The following is a 17,843-nucleotide window of genomic DNA, read 5'->3' on the forward strand; positions in this document are numbered from 1 at the left end:
GATGTCTGTGGCTTTCTTCATTTGCTTTTTTCACTACCTGCTTGCATGCAGTTTTGCTTGCCAAGTTGTTGTTTGAGTCTGAATAGCTTTGGGCCCAGACTAGGCTCCCACACACATCTCCAACCCCCACCAGACATGTTCAGGAGTGTCCTTATTTTCACCACTGAATTGTAGGAAAAGAATGCCAAGTAAACTGTACCGCTTAATATCCAGCAGTATATCTTTTACTATAATTTTTATACTTGTAAACTCACACAACTGGGAAATAATTTAGCACATGAAACTATATATTACTAAATTATTCTAATACACTTACTCTGAGGTTTGTTCAGGGACCAAAAATAGCACTGCATTGGGGAAAGAAATCAGAAGCCAATCTGGGATTTCTCCTTATGCTTCTTGCAAGCTTTCTCTCTTGTATAAAATGAAAAGCCGCAAGGCGGATTTACAGCTTTAACTGGACTTGAACTAACCCATCACAGTAATGAACATAATTATTGTGGCTTTTTTTTAACCTACAGCAAAGTGTGATCACTGAGCACTGAATTATATTATTCATGTATTTTTGTAACAGGGACACAACCATATGTGTGTGAGCACGCATGCATTATTCTTCTGCCAAATTCTAGTGATAATAATAACATTTTCATTAACATTAATGTCGCAACATATTTTTATGATTTATAATTAATGCAGTGTGGTTTTTAATTTTTATAAGCTTGATGCACCAGTCTTTATTTTTGGTTATGAAGAGGCTTTCATTCTGTCTGTCTAGACAAGCAGTGATGGACTGTACAGGCTGGATGGTGAATGGGACATACCGTATTTTTCGCCCTATAGGACACACTTTTTCCCCTCCAAAAATGAAGGGGAAATCTGGGTGCGTCCTATGGGGCGAATGCAGGCTTCGCGGACCTCTCCGCTAGCAGCGGGAGCGCTCCCGCTGCTGGCGGAGAGGTGCCTGCATGCCGAAGCCTGCGCGCGCTGAGCTCAGCGCGCCCAGGCTTCGCGGACCTCTCCGCTAGCAGCGGGAGCGCTCCCGCTGCTGGCGGAGAGGTGCCTGCATGCCGAAGCCTGCGCGCGCTGAGCTCAGCGCGCCCAGGCTTCGCGGACCTCTCCGCTAGCAGCGGGAGCGCTCCCGCTGCTGGTGGAGAGGTGCCTGCATGCCGAAGCCTGCGTGCGCTGAGCTCAGCGCGCCCAGGCTTCGCGGACCCCTCCGCCAGCAGCGGGAGCGCTCCCGCTGCCGGCGGAGGGGTGCCTGCATGCTGAAGCCTGCGCGCGCTGAGCTCAGCGCGCCCAGGCTTCGCGGACCTCTCCGCCAGCAGCGGGAGCGCTCCCGCTGCTGGCGGAGGGGTGCCTGCATGCTGAAGCCTGCGCGCGCTGAGCTCAGCGCGTCCAGGCTTCGCGGACCTCTCCGCTAGCAGCGGGAGCCAGCACTGGGCTCCCACGGCTTGCAGAGAGCTGCCTGTTTGGGGGCTGGGGTCGGGGGAAGCTCGGCCTTCCCCAACCCCGCGCCTGGGGGGGAAATAATTTTTTTCCTTTATTTCCCCCCCAAAAAACTAGGTGCGCCTTATGGGACGGTGCGTCCTATAGGGCGAAAAATACGGTAAGTTTTTTTCTCAGGCAGGGACTCTGTGTGCTTCTGTTTTTTAAAGGCCTTAGCGCAATGATAAATCAGTTTTAACTAAAAGCATCTAGAAAATGCAATTTTATGCATCCTAAATAGTGACTCATGTCATGCATGATAAACCATTAGGTCTTGCGTTGACAATGAAAAGGTTATGTTTTTGTAGTTTGTCTTCTGGTGCCTAAAAAAAGAAAAAAGAAAATATTGGAGATGCTGTTTACAACCTGGCAGTGCTTCCAGCATAAAACTGCTTTTGAGCATAAAAGCATGAATTTTTCTACCACAAAGTGTTTCTTATTCAGATAAACCTGTCAAGTTGAGGAAACGAGCAATAATCTTGGATTAAAAGCGCATGACCCAGAAATCTTTACAAGTAATCTTACAAAAGGCTTCCCTCATTGATTAGTGTTTTAAGACTCTTATTTCCTTTGAATTGCTGTCCTAAGAGAACAGTACAAAAGATGTCAGACTGCAAGTTTACTTAACAGCCATGTAAATTCTAATTAGGTTGTCTTTGCATTCTCATATTTATGAGCAGAAAGTTTTAGATGCCTGCTGAAATATTCTCATTGATACATTGCTCCTCACTTTATTTTATAAAAATAGGTAGGCAGTCCATTGGGGTTTTTTTGTGAGAGACGTGCATTGATTTGTAGTTTCATAGAATTCAATGCAGCCACTTGCATGGGGATGGCACCAATGGTTCTCTATTTTGATAAGTCTAGCTGGTGTTCCATGTTATCCAAATATCATCTAAAGGGACACCCAATTTTTGTTCTTTCATCTGCATCATAACTTGAATTTTAATACAGACTTGACATTTTTATTATAGTGAGTCAATAGATACTCTGTATTCTGGTTAGTTTTATCATGGCAGACTGAAAAAGTAGCACATGCTTCTCAAAATCTTACAATGTTAGCATGTTCCTGCATTTTATTTTTGTTTGTTTTTTTAAAGAAAATATCCTCACTCTTCTCAATTATTTGAGAATTTCCCATGCTCAATATAGTTGATTGGACCCTCTGACTGAGGGCCCAAATCCTGAAAGATGTCCCTATACTTTTGCACATAAATTGTAATTCTGTGGGCAGTTTGGTGCTTTCAACTTCATGTATCGATACCAAATTTGTTTTGAACTTGATAACAAGGGACGATCTGTGGGCTCATCCATACCATAGCTTAATGTGGATTTTATACTTCTTATGTGCCCATTAATTCCACTCCACCCAGGAGCGCTTCACTGTATTCCAGTGCCATGATATACTTTTCCTTACTAAATCCGAACTTGCCTGGTGTGTGGAAAATCTGAAGATAGATTTGCTCTGCTTCATGAACTGGTTTTCATTCTGCTTATGGCAACGTTTATCCACATTTTCCATGGATCTGCAGAGAGGGGCAGTCCTTTTTCATTTCTTCTGATCTCAAGATTTACAGCTTTCTGTATGAGGAGCAAGAAAACAGTAGGGCATGATAGAGGGGCAGCGGAGGGAAAAATCTGAGAAGACAGTTCACAAACTTGTTAACTCATAATTAAACCATCAAATGTGTTGGGACCTGGCATAACCAATATACAAACATGTACTCCTCCAGTTGCAATGTAGATCTGACTTTTTGACCTTTTCTGTATCACCAAGAAATTGTTATCCTTAAGCAATCCTCCCCCCTATTATCAAATTAGCATTTTGAATTGTATTTATTGAGAGGAAATGGATTTTTAGAAGGCAAATTTTAACCATGTTATGCAGCTTCTTCCATATTTCTTTCTGTGGCTCACTCCATTTTGAACTCAGCATATAAGGCACCATCTATTGGGTAATGGTGATAATGACTTGACATTAATTTAGTGCATTTCAACTAGAGAGGTCCCAAATGGTTTTACAAACTGTCCCAGCTGATCATACTAATTATGTACAGTATACAAGAAGCACTTCACTCAGCTTTAAATGGAAGTCCTAATGGGTCAGGTTAGTGCCTCGGCTATTTCCTTTCTACAGTTTTCCATTACAGGCAGCAATGGCACGCTTGGTGGCTGGATGTCGTTTTTTGCTCTAGAGTAGGAATGGAGAAAACCTCAATGCAAAAGTTTGGGAGGAAAATCAAACTGGATTTTCCTGGAATTTGCTGCTTTTTTCTCTGTATTATATATTCTTGTTATTTATTTCATTTATGAAAAGCTTCCTAAGAAGCATCTTGAAGCAATTTCACAGTACAATAAAACAAAATTGTATCCTCCTTCCTCCTCCAGCTAACATAAAGAACTGAGCAGTGTTATTGATGTTGTGAGAAATTTTGTCAGGCAGGCTGAATTCCCTTCTGGGTAGTTTTATGGGGCCCACATGTCAGTGATGGACAGAGCCAGAGGCAAAAGTGGGCACGACAATGAATGTGACTCTTACCTTTTTGCATTGTACCCATGCAAAATCTCTCTATCCTCTCTCTATCCTCCATCAATATAAGAGACATTACCACTGCTCAAAGACACATTACTGCCATGCAAAAGCACTCAAGGAGGTCATGGAGCAAGGACAGAGAGGTCTGGAGGACCCACAGGCCTGAGGTTCCGTACCTTTGAGTTATGTGGCAGTAAGTAGAAGAAAGCATACAGCTTATCTTTGAGTCACTTGGGTATAATAGCCATGTTGCACAGAGCAACATAGTGGCAATGTAGACCAGGCCTTAGCTTCACAGACAACCACTTACTCAAGACTTGCCCATTGAGCTTCGTTCTTAAATACTTGAATCTAGGTTTCCGCCATCAAAGATCTTAGTTACTAACCACACTGGTCAAGGATCAATTCAATGCTTCCTGCAAAGTTTGTTGTATTAAAATATGCATAATTTATTTGCTCTGAGTTGAATATTTGTATGTTGAAAACAACTCAAAAGGTTTGCTTATGGGCAGCCCTTTATTACAAAAGGAATTATTGTTTTGGAAGGCTGTGGTATTTACGGGATAGACCTTAGAAGACTTCTGCGTTGAATAAATACAAATGGCATAGTTAACAATTTCGCAAATGCATGCTATTTACATAATCCCTTTCACAGAGATATACATAATGTTGTCATGATCTGTTTGTGCTTAGTATTAATTAAAAAGCCAATTTGTCTTCTAATGGACCTTAAAAGCTCTCAGAGTTTTGTTTCATCCTGTCTTTGTTCATAGATTATGACCCAAGAGACTCATGGTAATGCTTGCTGTGCTCATCTAGGTGATCTGCCCAAAGGCTCCTCAGATGCTTGTTTAACAAAGGCAGCGACGTTTATTTGTACTCTTTTAAAAAAATGTCTGATATTGAAAGACAAGGACATGCTGGTAAAGGGAACAACTTCCACAGTGATGGCATGAACTTATTAGAGCCATCAAACCCAAAGGGTCTATGGGGGCACACTTCTTTCATACATCTGAGGTGAGCAATTTCAGAAACACCACAGGCTGTGGTCCAGATTTTCAAAAGGTACTTGCTTTTTAGGAGGATGCTTCAATGAAATGTCAAATAGAGAGTGTAGGAATTTGTCACACACATACCTCAAATCCATGCTTCTGTGTTTTCTCCCTCTTACCATCATCACTTAGATATGTAGGTTTGTGCCCCCAAAGCTTGCTTTGTCATGAGTGGAGCACTTTTAGGCTCTCTCGGTTACATGCATATTCATGCACACCTGTGATGCACAAGAGTTTTGTATGGCTATCTGGTGATGGTAACTGACTAATGCAGTTGCATTACCTAGATGACTGTGATAGACTATAGCGCCCCAGAGCCTCACTGCCAACAAAAACTAAGTATTTTCTTTACATTATAGTGTAAAGTGCCATGCACACTGGATGATGATATATAGAGAAATAGATCAGTTGAACTGAGTAAGTCCACTTGCAGACTTGAGTATACTCACTTGGTGGATAGATGAACAGCAGCTCATCTGACCAGACCGTACCATTTTAATTTGAATATCAAGGATACATTTGGATCTTTATAAGTTAATACCAAAATATTTGAACCTTCAAACTTCCTATCCATCAAATATAGTCTCTTTTACATTGCAAAGTTCTGTGCATGTTAAATCATGAGCGTTGGGATATTTAGAAACTTGAATTATACCCCCATAAAATTTAGATTTATAAAGTGGAGCTGCTGACATAGCTATACAGTATTTAATGACATGGTAATTTATTCAAGGAAATTAAGATTGTTTGACATACTGTTTTTTTGTGTTGATGAATTGGAAAGGCTTGCTTACGTTTGGATTTTACTTCCTTTCTTCTTTTTTGCAAATGCATTTTTTAAGCTATGCAAATACATGTTGACTTCAGTTGTATTTCATGGTTCTTTTCCTTTCAGGCCCTTGGAAGGCCAGTGCATATGTTTGGTTGTTTATAGGTTTATTAGGTACTATGTTTGCTTTCATTTGAAATAAAGAGAACCCAGACTGCTCCTTCCTAGAAAATAAAGTTCATAGAAGGGCATAACTGTGTTGCTTCTTTTCTCAAACTACCCATGGTACCCTATATGTGGATCTCAGTATCCTTTAAAATTTGCTTCTTGTTCAGAATTCACCATCACTTAAGACAGGCTTGGAGAATGTTGGGTTGTGGGCCAAATTAGACCCATCCTCTGACCTATTTTGACTCACAAGGTCGTTCTTCACAAGCCATACCCACCTTATGTGTGATGCCAGGTTGTGAGATGGGTAAAGCCAAAGCTGCAAAGGAACAATTGAGAGCCTTCAAGCTCTCTCCTGATCTATCCTCTGCAAGCAGGAACCTTTTAGATTTCATGCCAAAGGCAAGTCCTGCTGGGATGGACAAAAGAAAACACTTTGTGAGGTTATGGGAATAATGTAGATGAAGGAAGCCATGCTGGCATGGGTGAGAAGGGCAACAAAAGGGAATAAGTTCTGACATGCTTAATTGTATGAGACAGTAGCTCATTAGGCAGTATGACACGGTACTAAGACAGTAGCTTTTAGCTATGCAGATTCCAGTTCCTGTGTGAGGCTTCTTCATACCAGTGCTGGTACGCAACCTTATATGTTATTCTGTAACAGCGGCATAGGTGGTCCAAGTCTATCTTGAATTGAGCTGATCTGCTCACACAGATAAATATATTGGATTTGCAAACAAGATATTATATTTGAAGACACAAGTGTAAACCTTTCAGACACTTCTTCTGAAGAATGCAGTTAAAGCGGTGGAGTCCTGAGCAAAGAAAACTTGGCTGTTAGGACTGCTCCAAGTTGTATAATTGCGCTTGCTTCAGAGTTCAGTATTCAGCCTCCTGTCAAGGTGACTCATGTTCTAAAGGTTCTATGCTCTGCCTTTTTTTCTGAATGTTCAAAGCTATCAACAGTACAGAGTTCTGTGGGAGTCTGGTCCACTCAAACCCATTTTGAGAGAATCAGCTTAATCATGTGTGTTTAAACGTCATCAATACTAGTTAGCAGCAAAACACATCAGACGAAGAGCTGCCTCGACTAGCTGTTTCTCCACAACAGTCATGGGCTGGTTGCTGTTGATCTTGTTTACAAACCTTTTTTACAGTGATATTACAAGACAACAACTGTCTGGGCAGAGACTGAACTAAGAGATTAGCCTGGAAAACTGACTATTAGAGATCTGTGTCTCCTCAATAACATTTAGTAAGGAGAAGTGTAATTTCATCACATCCAGAATTTCCCTGCAAACAGAAGTCAGTGAATTAGAGCAAGTGTGGGGAATCACTGAACACACTGACATGACACGAAATATCTTTTATTACATATCCCCTGTAACATACAGTGAATCCCTGAATACTAAACAGTTTATACCCACTGTCTCAGGTTGGCTTTACTTGGTGAAAGTGACCTTGAGATGTCCTTTTCACCCATTCTCCCCCCTTTTGAATTCCTAGTGTCTTGAAGTCAGTGGCTTCTCCGCAGTCGGTCTCCCTCACCTCTGGTGTGGTCATGGTTGTTGCCTTAATTCGGAAACTAGCAGAGTGTGGCTTTATTCCCTTACATTATAAAGAAGCATAAAAAGTGGTGTGGAAATGAAATTAGGGCATAGCACAGGGCACTTTTTTTTTTAAGTGCCACTGGCATTCCTTAAATTCTACATACTTGGGTTTGAGATCTTGTGAGCTACAGATCCTGTGAACAGAATTATGCTCAAAGAATGAGAGGAGGGGGTTTCCTTTATGCACATTCTGAAAGTCTGGTTGAGTTGGAGAACCTTTAGGAGCAGTGCAGAAGCTGCTCCAGGAGGCTGCAGAAGAAGTGGGAATTGGGTGAAAATCACCTCCACATGATCATAGCCCCTTTTGTGAACAGAATAAAACGTCCAGGCACAGAAAGTCTATAGGGTAGCTTCACACCATCTGTACTGAAGGCAGATGTTCAGGCAGTTCTCCCGTTCCAAATGAACACACCAAACCCCTGCAATCAAACCCATAAACCTACTTAGCCTGAATGCCAGCCAGAACATAGTCTTTGCTTTGTTAGTGGAAGCATATATAAAGACCAAATTAAGTCATTTCCATATGCATGTTTTCATTGATTATAGGGAAGGAGAAAGGCAGGGGGGATATATAATGGGACAAAACAATTTAGTTCCTAGATGTATGAATTAACAATTATTATTATTGTTGTTGTTGTTGTTGTTTCATAGCTGTAATCACAGTCATAACTAGGGTTACAGACGCTCCAGGTAGTGTTTTTTCAGGTTATGGTACCCAGAAGTACTGGAACGGGTTACTTCTGGGTTTCGGCGGTTGTGCATGCGCAGAAGCGCCAAATCGCAACCCGCGTGTACACAGACACGCAGCTGCGGGTTGTGAACATGCATCCCGCATGGATCATGTTCACAACCCGAGCGTCCGCTGTATATTGTTAGGCTATCAAATATGTATAACTTTTAAAAGAACAACTGCTCTATATTTCTTTTCCACAAAACAAATACTGACTTAAATATTAACAAAACATTCATTGTCACCCCTTGAACTTACTTTTTAAACATTCCGTTTAGAAATCTTAGACAATATTAGTTGCTATTTAATTCTGATTCATGATTGGATCAGGCCAGTAGCCCATTTACACCAGCATCGTGTTCTCAAAGTTGCCAGCTAAATGCCCATAGGAAGTGTGCAAGAAGCAACTGAGCATAGGACCTGGTTCTAAGAATGGTTATCCTTTCATCTTAAACTTGTAAGCACATCTACTCTTTTGCTGTCGTAGTATTGTCACAAAAGCTTAATGCTATTGTTCCTAATTGCTCAATTGTTCATAGCTGACTTGCGCTATTTGTCTGGCTATGCTACCCACAAATCTAGAAATGTCACATTTTTCAGGCAAATAATTATCAACTCCTTTAACAAGCATCCAGCTGCAATAAACAGACAGTTGTTTCAATGAAAATACATTCCAAATGTTAAGGCTGCTGAAATATTAAGACCACTTATATTTATAATGAGCTATTTGATAGTGTATGCTGCTGCTTGAACACACCAAGGTAGAGTAAATTAATTGCAGTACAGTCCTGTGTTTATTTACTCAGAAATACAGTCCACTGAGTGCAATTCTACTTATTCCCAGGCCATAGTTATAAACACATTTACTTGGAAGTAAGTCTTACTGTATGAAGAGCTTCCCAAAAAAAATAAATTAGGATTTGGTGGTTGGTCCATAAAACAGGTGGGGAGCTGGAGTCAGTTGGTGGGCCAGAGCCTTAAGTCCTGCCCCCCCCACCTATAAATCAACATTAACAGGTGTGTTATTCTACCCACCTGTCAAAGTGCAAAGTGACTCTCAGCAAGAGCCTTTGAAGTCTGTTTGAAGGTGTGGTTTGCATTCAGACGGCCACCTCCATACTGATTGGCTGCAATGGGGAAATGTCCATTTGCCTTTTGAATCCCAGCTGTGCCTGCAGATCGACAAAGCAGGACTGGCTGACAATGCCAATCAGTTGGTTGGCACTGACCATGATCTGCCTCATCTGCGTGAGGGAGTTTCTGCTCAAGAACTCCGTAGTGCAGCTTCGTGTAGTCCCAGTAGAGCTGACCGTGCCAGTCATCTGACTGGCAGCCCCAGTTGCAGTGGAACAATAGGGAGCTCACTTTAAGCTCCTGATTGTACCTACCTCCTTACCTACCCCCATCGGTAAGGGCAGGTGGCTATGGTTGGGAAGTGGGCATTGTATGAGGAAACAGTCTTGCAGGTCAGTTTGTTTTAAATCAATGTTGATTGTTTTTCAAACAAAATTGGGACCCATGCAATAGACCCCTTCTATAAAATATCAGAAGGTACTTTGTCAGCTTTCTATTCTGTACCCCATCCTACAATAACCTTAGCAGTTGGTATGACAGTGGGCGCCTTTTTTCTTATATAATTTTTAATCCAATCTTGAAACCATTGTTCTATGAGAGGGGACTACTTGCATTATGTAATGGACCTTTTTGGCTTGTTCAAAAAGAATTAAACATCTGAGGGTAACTGTTCCTGACAGAATAAAGAAGTTACAATGTCCCAGTAACATTAGAATAATGTAAGCAGGATTTATTATGCTCTTCTTCCTTCCCTTTGTCGTTTGCTGGTAGAAAACATTATGCAAAGATGAATATTCTGCTGGGAGTATTATATGTTATGCAAATATGATGTGTGAGTATGTGTGTGTGAGAGAGCATATATATATTTGCAAAGGTATTAAATCACTGAGCAACAATTTTTCCAGGTTTGTTGAGTAGCAAAAAGACCAAGACCTATGCTACAGTGCTGAAAGCACAATTAAATTAAAGAGAGGACAGTGGTGAATAATTTGAAAATGTATTACAGCGTTACTAATTTGAAGTGTATGAAAGATTTTTTAAAATAATTATAATGCTATTCATTTGTCAATGTCTTTATTTGCAAGGAATAAAGGCTTGCAGAGATTTAATCTTTTGATACATTGCCAAGCAATGAATTTTGTGTTATTGTGCTTTTGTTTCACTGTCCTTTTCAGTAATAATCCCTAGTATGTTTGGATACCTCTTTTATTGAATGTTCTAGCATCAGTGAAAATACACTGACATCTTTAACTCTTGGGTGGAGAGAGACCCCTTAGTCCTGTTCTGTTCAAGAACAGATAGAACAGATAGAAGCTGAACACATAGACCTGGCACTTTGAAGTTGACTAGATTTGTGCATATTTTTCTACATTGTTGATGCAGTGTTGTCCTCATCCAAGTGTCAGCCTGTACTTTACCTCCATAATCTGGTTAGGGAAAAAGAATCCAACATAAAATTACACACTGTCCAAATGTGGACATGCATTGTGTGACTGTTGGCTTGTTTTTCATGTGTGGTGACATGTTGCTCAGTGCTACCTATCACCAAATCCTTGACTTCTGTTGACGATGTGCTTCTTGGTGGACTACCGATAGGACTGGGTACAATACATATGTATTTATATTATTATTTTTAGCCCACTGATTTGTGTAAGTTTGGTATATTGGTAAACTTGTATTTCAAAAATTAACTTTAAAATAGCCATGCACACAAATACCTGCATGCCTGACCACAATGAACTTCAGGTTTCTGGAAGTCAGGGAGGGCAGGGAAGTGCTATTTGAGGATAAGGACAACTACACACAGTGCAAATTCACCCCGTCAATTACCACTCACTAGAGTGAATGGGATGGGACGCGGGTGGAGCTGTGGGTTAAACCACAGAGCCTAGGGCTTGCCGATCAGAGGTTCGGCGGTTCAAATCCCCACAACGGGGTGAGCTCCTGTTGCTCGGTCCCAGCTCCTGTCAACCTAGCAGTTCGAAAGCACATCAAAGTGCAAGTAGATAAATAGGTACCACTCTGGCGGGAAGGTAAACGGCGTTTCTGTGCGCTGCTCTGGTTCGCCAGAAGCGGCTTAGTCATGCTGGCCACATGACCCAGAAGCTGTACGCCGGCTCCCTCGGCCAGTAAAGCGAGATGAGCGCCGCAACCCTAGATTCGGTCACGACTGGACCTGATGCTCAGGGGTCCCTTTACCTTTATCTAGAGTGAATGGGAGCTAGAGTTCAGTTAACTCATGTGTTGATGAACATGCACAAAAGCGTAAACTGAAACATAGGACCTCTGTGCCCCATTTGTGCCTTAACACGCTGGTTATGTACACAGTCAGAATTACGAAAAGATCTGAGATCCTAGTCTCTGGTTCACTGGTGGAGGAAAGGGGGGGAGCGCACCGCCCCTAGCACCATCGGGGAGAGAGGTACCATCACGGCCATCCCCAGACACATGCTGCAAACACCCCCCCCGCGCCGGGCGCCACGCCCACGTGGATGGCACGCCATGCCCCCGGGATGCACACCCCACCCCGTGGATGACGTGCCATGCCCCCGGGACATGCGTCCCGCCACTGGGGTGTGTGCCAGCCACGCCCCCGCCTGCTCTCCGCCCCCATTGCCGGAGCATGCAGTTTTGTCACTGCTCTAGTTTGTTACGCATGCTGGACAGTATGAGTCCCTTCCTTCCTCTTTCCCAGCAGCACAGAGGCCTGGTTCACATATGTATCCATGTCATGACTACCTTAATGGGATGGAGGAGTCAGTGTGCTTTTTGATTTCAGCATGCCACAGTGCAGAGGTGACATCCTGCTATTGCTCCGTGCCTGGCTCCACATTCGGCCTGTACAATGGGGCCCCTGCCCCCCTAAAAAAAATGATTGAGGGGGCCATTCTATTGTAATGGACATGGAATCTTAGTCATCCCCTCTGTATGTAATCCTGGATTCTCAACTCTTTTTAAAAAGCAAGCAAGCAAACAAACAAACAAAAAACCCTAATGCTTTTAATGTACTTAGTAAACCCAAACAAAAGTGTTGAGGATTTTATAGTGGTGTAGGGCTTAGTTTTATGAATTCATAATGTAGTGCTTCAAAAATAACTTGAGCTGATCATTAATGTGTATGAGAACAGTATTTTAAGTATTTTAAATGTATATTTTACCCCTTGAAATTGCGACTCAGTTTTGTAGCACACATTGTTTTTCATATACAGTTTTCAGCAAACAGGTCATGTCACATAATGTAACATGGCAAAACTGGCCTCAGGCTATTTTGGAGGATGGTGGACTTAGCTTCTAAATCTCTTCTTAAGAGTTTGTTCCTTAAGGGAATCCTATTATTTGGGTATGAGGTGGATAACAGACAAAGACGTGGTGTGTAAACTTTTTTTTTTTTTAAAATGACTGCCACAGGGAAGACAGTGGCAGGTCGAACTGTGAAGAACTCACAAGGGACAGCTGCCTTTGAGATGCGGAAAATCTTCAAGATTGCTCTAGGAACCTTCCTTTAATGGTTCACAACAGAAGTCAGGGGTGGGGGGGAAATGCTTCTTATGCTAACCTCTAACAACAGATTCCTTTATGGCCTGCCATAAGAAATGGCTATCCTCCTGGTGCTTAAATTGTATGCTAATTGATATCAGCAGAAATTCTGAGCAACAGTACAGTGTCAGTTCTCCAACTTTCTAACCCCAGGCCCTGCTTGATATGGATGAATATTACTGAGGCCAACCAGTCACAAAATGGTGATGCGGGGCACAGGCAGTCACAAAATGGAGTCAATTGGAGCAGGGGCCATGTGACATGTGATACTGCCGGAGGTGAGACGCGCAGAGAGTGATCTTCAATATTGCTTGCCCCGACTCTGACCTGGTTCCTTGGCTGCCAAGCAGGGGCTGGGGCTGGGGCACACGCAGGGCACTCAGCAGCAGCAGGGGGTGGCAGCCACCTAAATATTGGGGAGGTATAGCCTTCTTCCCCAAAATATTGGGGGGACTGGAGTCCTTTGCACCCCATATATTCAGCACCCCTGAGGAGGAGGCAGGGTTTAGTACATCCAGCAGATAATTACTGGCATCATTTTCTATTGATACCCAATCAATCTCTGCTGCCATGGATGGGCTTTCATAAACCAGGGGTGGGGTGGTGGGGAGAACCTGACAGGACAATGACCACCATCAGTTTCCTTCTCTTTTGCTGTCTCCAGTTCAAAGGAAAGAGTGTGCATCCTGGATTTCCCTAAAAAAAAAAAAAAAAGAAAGAAAGATTGAGGACTATGTGAATCTCCCTTCCGTGTATCTTGTTCCATGTTTTATAGCGTACAAAGATAACAACTGAAACCAGATGTGAGAAGGAAGAGATAGCCGTTGTGCGATTATGGTAGTGCAAATGAATGAATCTGTGTCTTTGTGAACATCTATATTTCTGGAGTATTTATTATGTAAATAAATACTCAGGGATTAGGAACAGAGGTTCCATGCCTTTCTAGTTAGTTTACATGGCTTTCCAATTTGCCCCCATACCTTTTTATGATTACTATCAGTCACAAAGTATATGACTGATTTGATATGGTTGATTTGATTGACACCCTATGCCCTTTTAATATGTGGAGGTTGGGGGGCTGTTATTGGGTTGTTGTTTTTGCTTTGATTATGTATTTTGTGGTTTTATATTTTGATTTTATTCTGTGAACTGCCCTGAGACCTCTGGGTGACATATAAATTCAATAAATAATTATGATGTAAGTTATATTTCTGAAATAATGAAAAAGCAACCCTGAGTTGTGAATGGTGGTAGTTTGTATCTTACATGCCAAATGTTGGTGTATGATTTGACTGGTTGCTATAGCTCTGAATTTTGGAGTAATTTTTGGCATTCCACAAGTATGTCAACAGAATTGCAATTATTTAAGTGAACTCTGAGAAAGACCACACTGCTCTAGAAAAAGACTTAAGACTCTGCATAAAATATACAATTTTCTCTCCATTGTTATTTTCTAGACAATTATATCTCTGGGAGGCCAGTGTGTATGAATCAGTATTACTGTATTTTAAAAGCTTTCCTTCAAAAGCAGCTTGCACACAGCACACATGTGTTTCTTAGAATCATAGAATCATAGAGTTGGAAGAGACCACAAGGGCCATCGAGTCCAACCCCCTGCTAAGCAGGAAACACCATCAGAGCACTCCTAACATATGGTTGTCAAGCCTCTGCTTAAAGACCTCCAAAGAAGGAGACTCCACCACACTCCTTGGCAGCAAATTCCACTGTTGAACAGCTCTTACTGTCAGGAAGTTCTTCCTAATGTTTAGGTGGAATCTTCTTTCTTGTAGTTTGGATTTGTTGGATTTCTTACATTTGTTGGATTTCTTGCATTTGTTTGGAGAGAGAGAATATATATAACTGCTGAGCATATATTTCGATCTGTCCCAAGGGCAAAGCTAAACTGATATTAGTGATTATTGTACATATTGCTAATAAAGTCTGCATTTCATTCCACATAGTAAATGTAATTTAGGGTGACATCTGAAACATAATGCATATTTAATTAGTTAAGAAAATTACATGGTGGAATGTCATACTTGGAATTATCTATCAAAATAATAAACTGCAATATAACAATGTTGCTCCTTTTAAAATGATAAAACACACAAACATTTTACAGTACCATTTTGCCCATTGGCCATTTTTCTTAGCTGTTTCTTGTGCAATTCTCAGATGCTTCAGACTTCAAAATATTCAGGCATATATATATATACACATATATTTAAAATATGTCTTGTTCTTGGTCAGTATTTGTCAGGTTCAACTCCAGCCATGGTTTCCCAGTGGAGGTTGATTCAGACACCAGCATCTTCCAGCTCAAGGAGGTGGTTGCTAAGCGACAGGGAGTTCCAGCTGACCAGTTGCGTGTGATTTTTGCAGGGAAGGAGCTCAGGAATGACTTGACACTGCAGGTAAGTCTCCCTTGGTAGTTTCCTTTCTGGGATGCTGCCAGCCTAACTGCTTCTGCCTCTAACATTGCCAATCTGACATTCACTCCTGAGATCTAATAGAATAAATAGTGCCTGGGGATTCCTTGAACTTTACTCCACACTGCTTCATTAATTCTGACCTTCTTAATTATGCATTAAAACAGCAAGGCAAAAGGATGGGGAGGGGAGGAAGAAGGAAAATGAGAGGGGGAGGAGAAGAGATCTTTGCTTAGTGAATAAATGTTTACTGACTACAGGAGCAAGCTATGCACATTTTCTGTATCTGTTCAATTTCTACATTACTTATTCCATTTGAATCTTAATGAAGAAGGATGTGAATAAATTGTTCTAAATCAGGCTGCTCAGTCATCACGTTATATGAAATTTGTAACCCAATTGTGACCCCTGGAGGATAGTTGTAAGGCTGCTGTTGCTGCTGTGTGAGAGAGTGTGTAAGTGCACGTGCTGATGAAATAGAGCCCTTTTGAAGGCCTGATTGCAGGAGCCAGTAAGCTTCTCCCAAAGGCACCAAAGTGATGATTTACTTGCGGGGGGAGGAAGGGGAGAAAAAAATTAGCTGATAGGGGATGGGAGATGTAGGAGTTGCTGAGTTCATCACATCCTCATGGTTTAGCTAACGGTTGTGTTAAAATGTAAAATGGAGAAGAAGGTAGCCTTAGGGAAGCCCCTATTCTTTCACCCAACGTCTGCCCTCCCCTTCTTGCAGAATGGGGATAATGATACTGGCTGGGCTCTCAGGGCTGTTGTAAGGATCGCTGACACAATGTGCACAAAGTGCTGTATCAGAACTAAGTATTATTACACTGAGAGGGAAAACAGCTTGACAGGACAGGTGTAGAATGAATATACATTTTTGTAAGGCTCCTTGCAGCTGTGATCTTCCCCGGTGCCTACGTTGTTACCAGCGTGTCTGATACTTTGTTCAATTGGGAGTTTCCTTTTGATCTGAACAAAAGATTGCATGTAACGAGGTTGCATTTCGGAAACCTCGAATTTGCCAGAGAGGATAAATTGCTCTGTTACTAGCAGCATTATTGTGTTCCTGCTGCTGCTGCTGCTGTCGTCACACTATCAGTACGTGGTGCTTTACAGTTTCATAAGCCAAAAAATCCAGTCTCTGCCCGCCCCCCCGGAAATTCACAGTCTAAATATGGTAAGGGGGAATGCAATAAAGGGAGGGGGAAACAAGAGACAAAGGCAGCAAGAGATAAATGTGAGAAAAATGCCATTAAAACATTAGGTTTGGTTCCATTCGGGTTTGCAGTTGGGTAATATGATTAAGGTGTTACAGGGAACACTTCATAGAATCATCAAATCATAGAATTCCTGAGTTGGAAGGGACCCCAGAGTCATCAATCCCAACTCCCTGCAATGCAGGGATCTCAACTAACACACACATAACAAAAGGCGCAGGACAGAACCCTGCAGCTAGGTATTTGCTTACCACCTCTTTTCCTATTTGGGCTGCATCTTCCTCCTTGCATTGTTTATTATGTTATCACCAGGTTGGGCCCTGCTTTCCTTTTGGGTGAGCAGAGGGAAAGTAGGTGTTGAGCAGTTTCACCTTCTCTCTGTCACCCAAAAGCATTTCTCAATCTTCTCCATGCAGAGGACCTACTTCTTGCTTGTTCTTTCTGTTGCTTTGACCATAGCAGAATAAACCTTTATTATTACTTACATTAAACCTTTATTGTAAGCCTGAGATCGTTATGAGCTTTGGCCCACTGGACCTGCTCCCTACAATTGCTGGCTGCTCATGTATACCCTTCCTTCACAGTGGCATAGCGTGGGGGTGCAGGGGGGGCCGGCCGCACCGGGCGCAACATCTGGGGGGGGGCGCGTTTGCACTCGCAGCTCTCTGCCCCTACCTGGCTCACTCACTCTCTCTCACTGCAGTGCTGGCTGTGCGAATCCGATCCAAGCCGCCGGTTCGCCGCCCACTGTGGAGGGGAGGGTGCCAGGCGTGTGGTGCGGTGCGGAGAGAGAGCGAGGGACTATCTGGGGGAGGGACAGTGCAGCGGGGGGGGGGCACAAATTACTTGCCTTGCCCCGGGTTAGGGGGCGCAAATTACTTGCCTTGCCCCGGGTGCTGACAACCCACGCTACGCCACTGTTCCTTCATGATTTCGCCCCTATTCCATTTCTTATACATGCCCTGCATGAAAAGGTGAAGTTCAGAGGGTGTGTGAGTCATGTATTCCTACTGTACAGCAGCAGCATCAGAGAACCAGGCACCTTCCTGTGGTCACCCAGGTAACTATCTAAAAGGGGAAAGTTTACCCAAAGGCAAACACTTCCTGTTTTCTAACCAGCACAGATTAATTGGCCCTCATGTTTACAGCTGTGTGGGAGCATTGCTATGCATTGAGTAGCTGCTGTATCTGGTTGCACAGAGAGCTGCTACTGTATTGACATCCTATCACTTCTCCTAG

The 17,843-nt window shown here is 42.5% G+C and overlaps 1 protein-coding gene across 4 annotated transcripts in view; it reads left to right on the forward strand.

Annotated features, from left to right (window-relative positions):
- Positions 1-17,843, forward strand: part of PRKN (parkin RBR E3 ubiquitin protein ligase) — a 582,309-nt gene that overhangs the window by 93,070 nt on the left and 471,396 nt on the right. For all 4 annotated transcript variants that reach the window (XM_083434186.1, XM_083434187.1, XM_083434185.1 and 1 more), the window contains exon 2: positions 15,209-15,372. In XM_083434186.1, the coding sequence (XP_083290312.1) occupies positions 15,209-15,372 (164 nt within the window). The remainder of the gene's footprint in view (positions 1-15,208; positions 15,373-17,843) is intronic.

The sequence above is a fragment of the Podarcis tiliguerta genome, assembly GCF_965153285.1.
Source record: "Podarcis tiliguerta genome assembly, chromosome: 3".
In the NCBI taxonomy this organism is placed as follows: domain Eukaryota; kingdom Metazoa; phylum Chordata; class Lepidosauria; order Squamata; family Lacertidae; genus Podarcis; species Podarcis tiliguerta.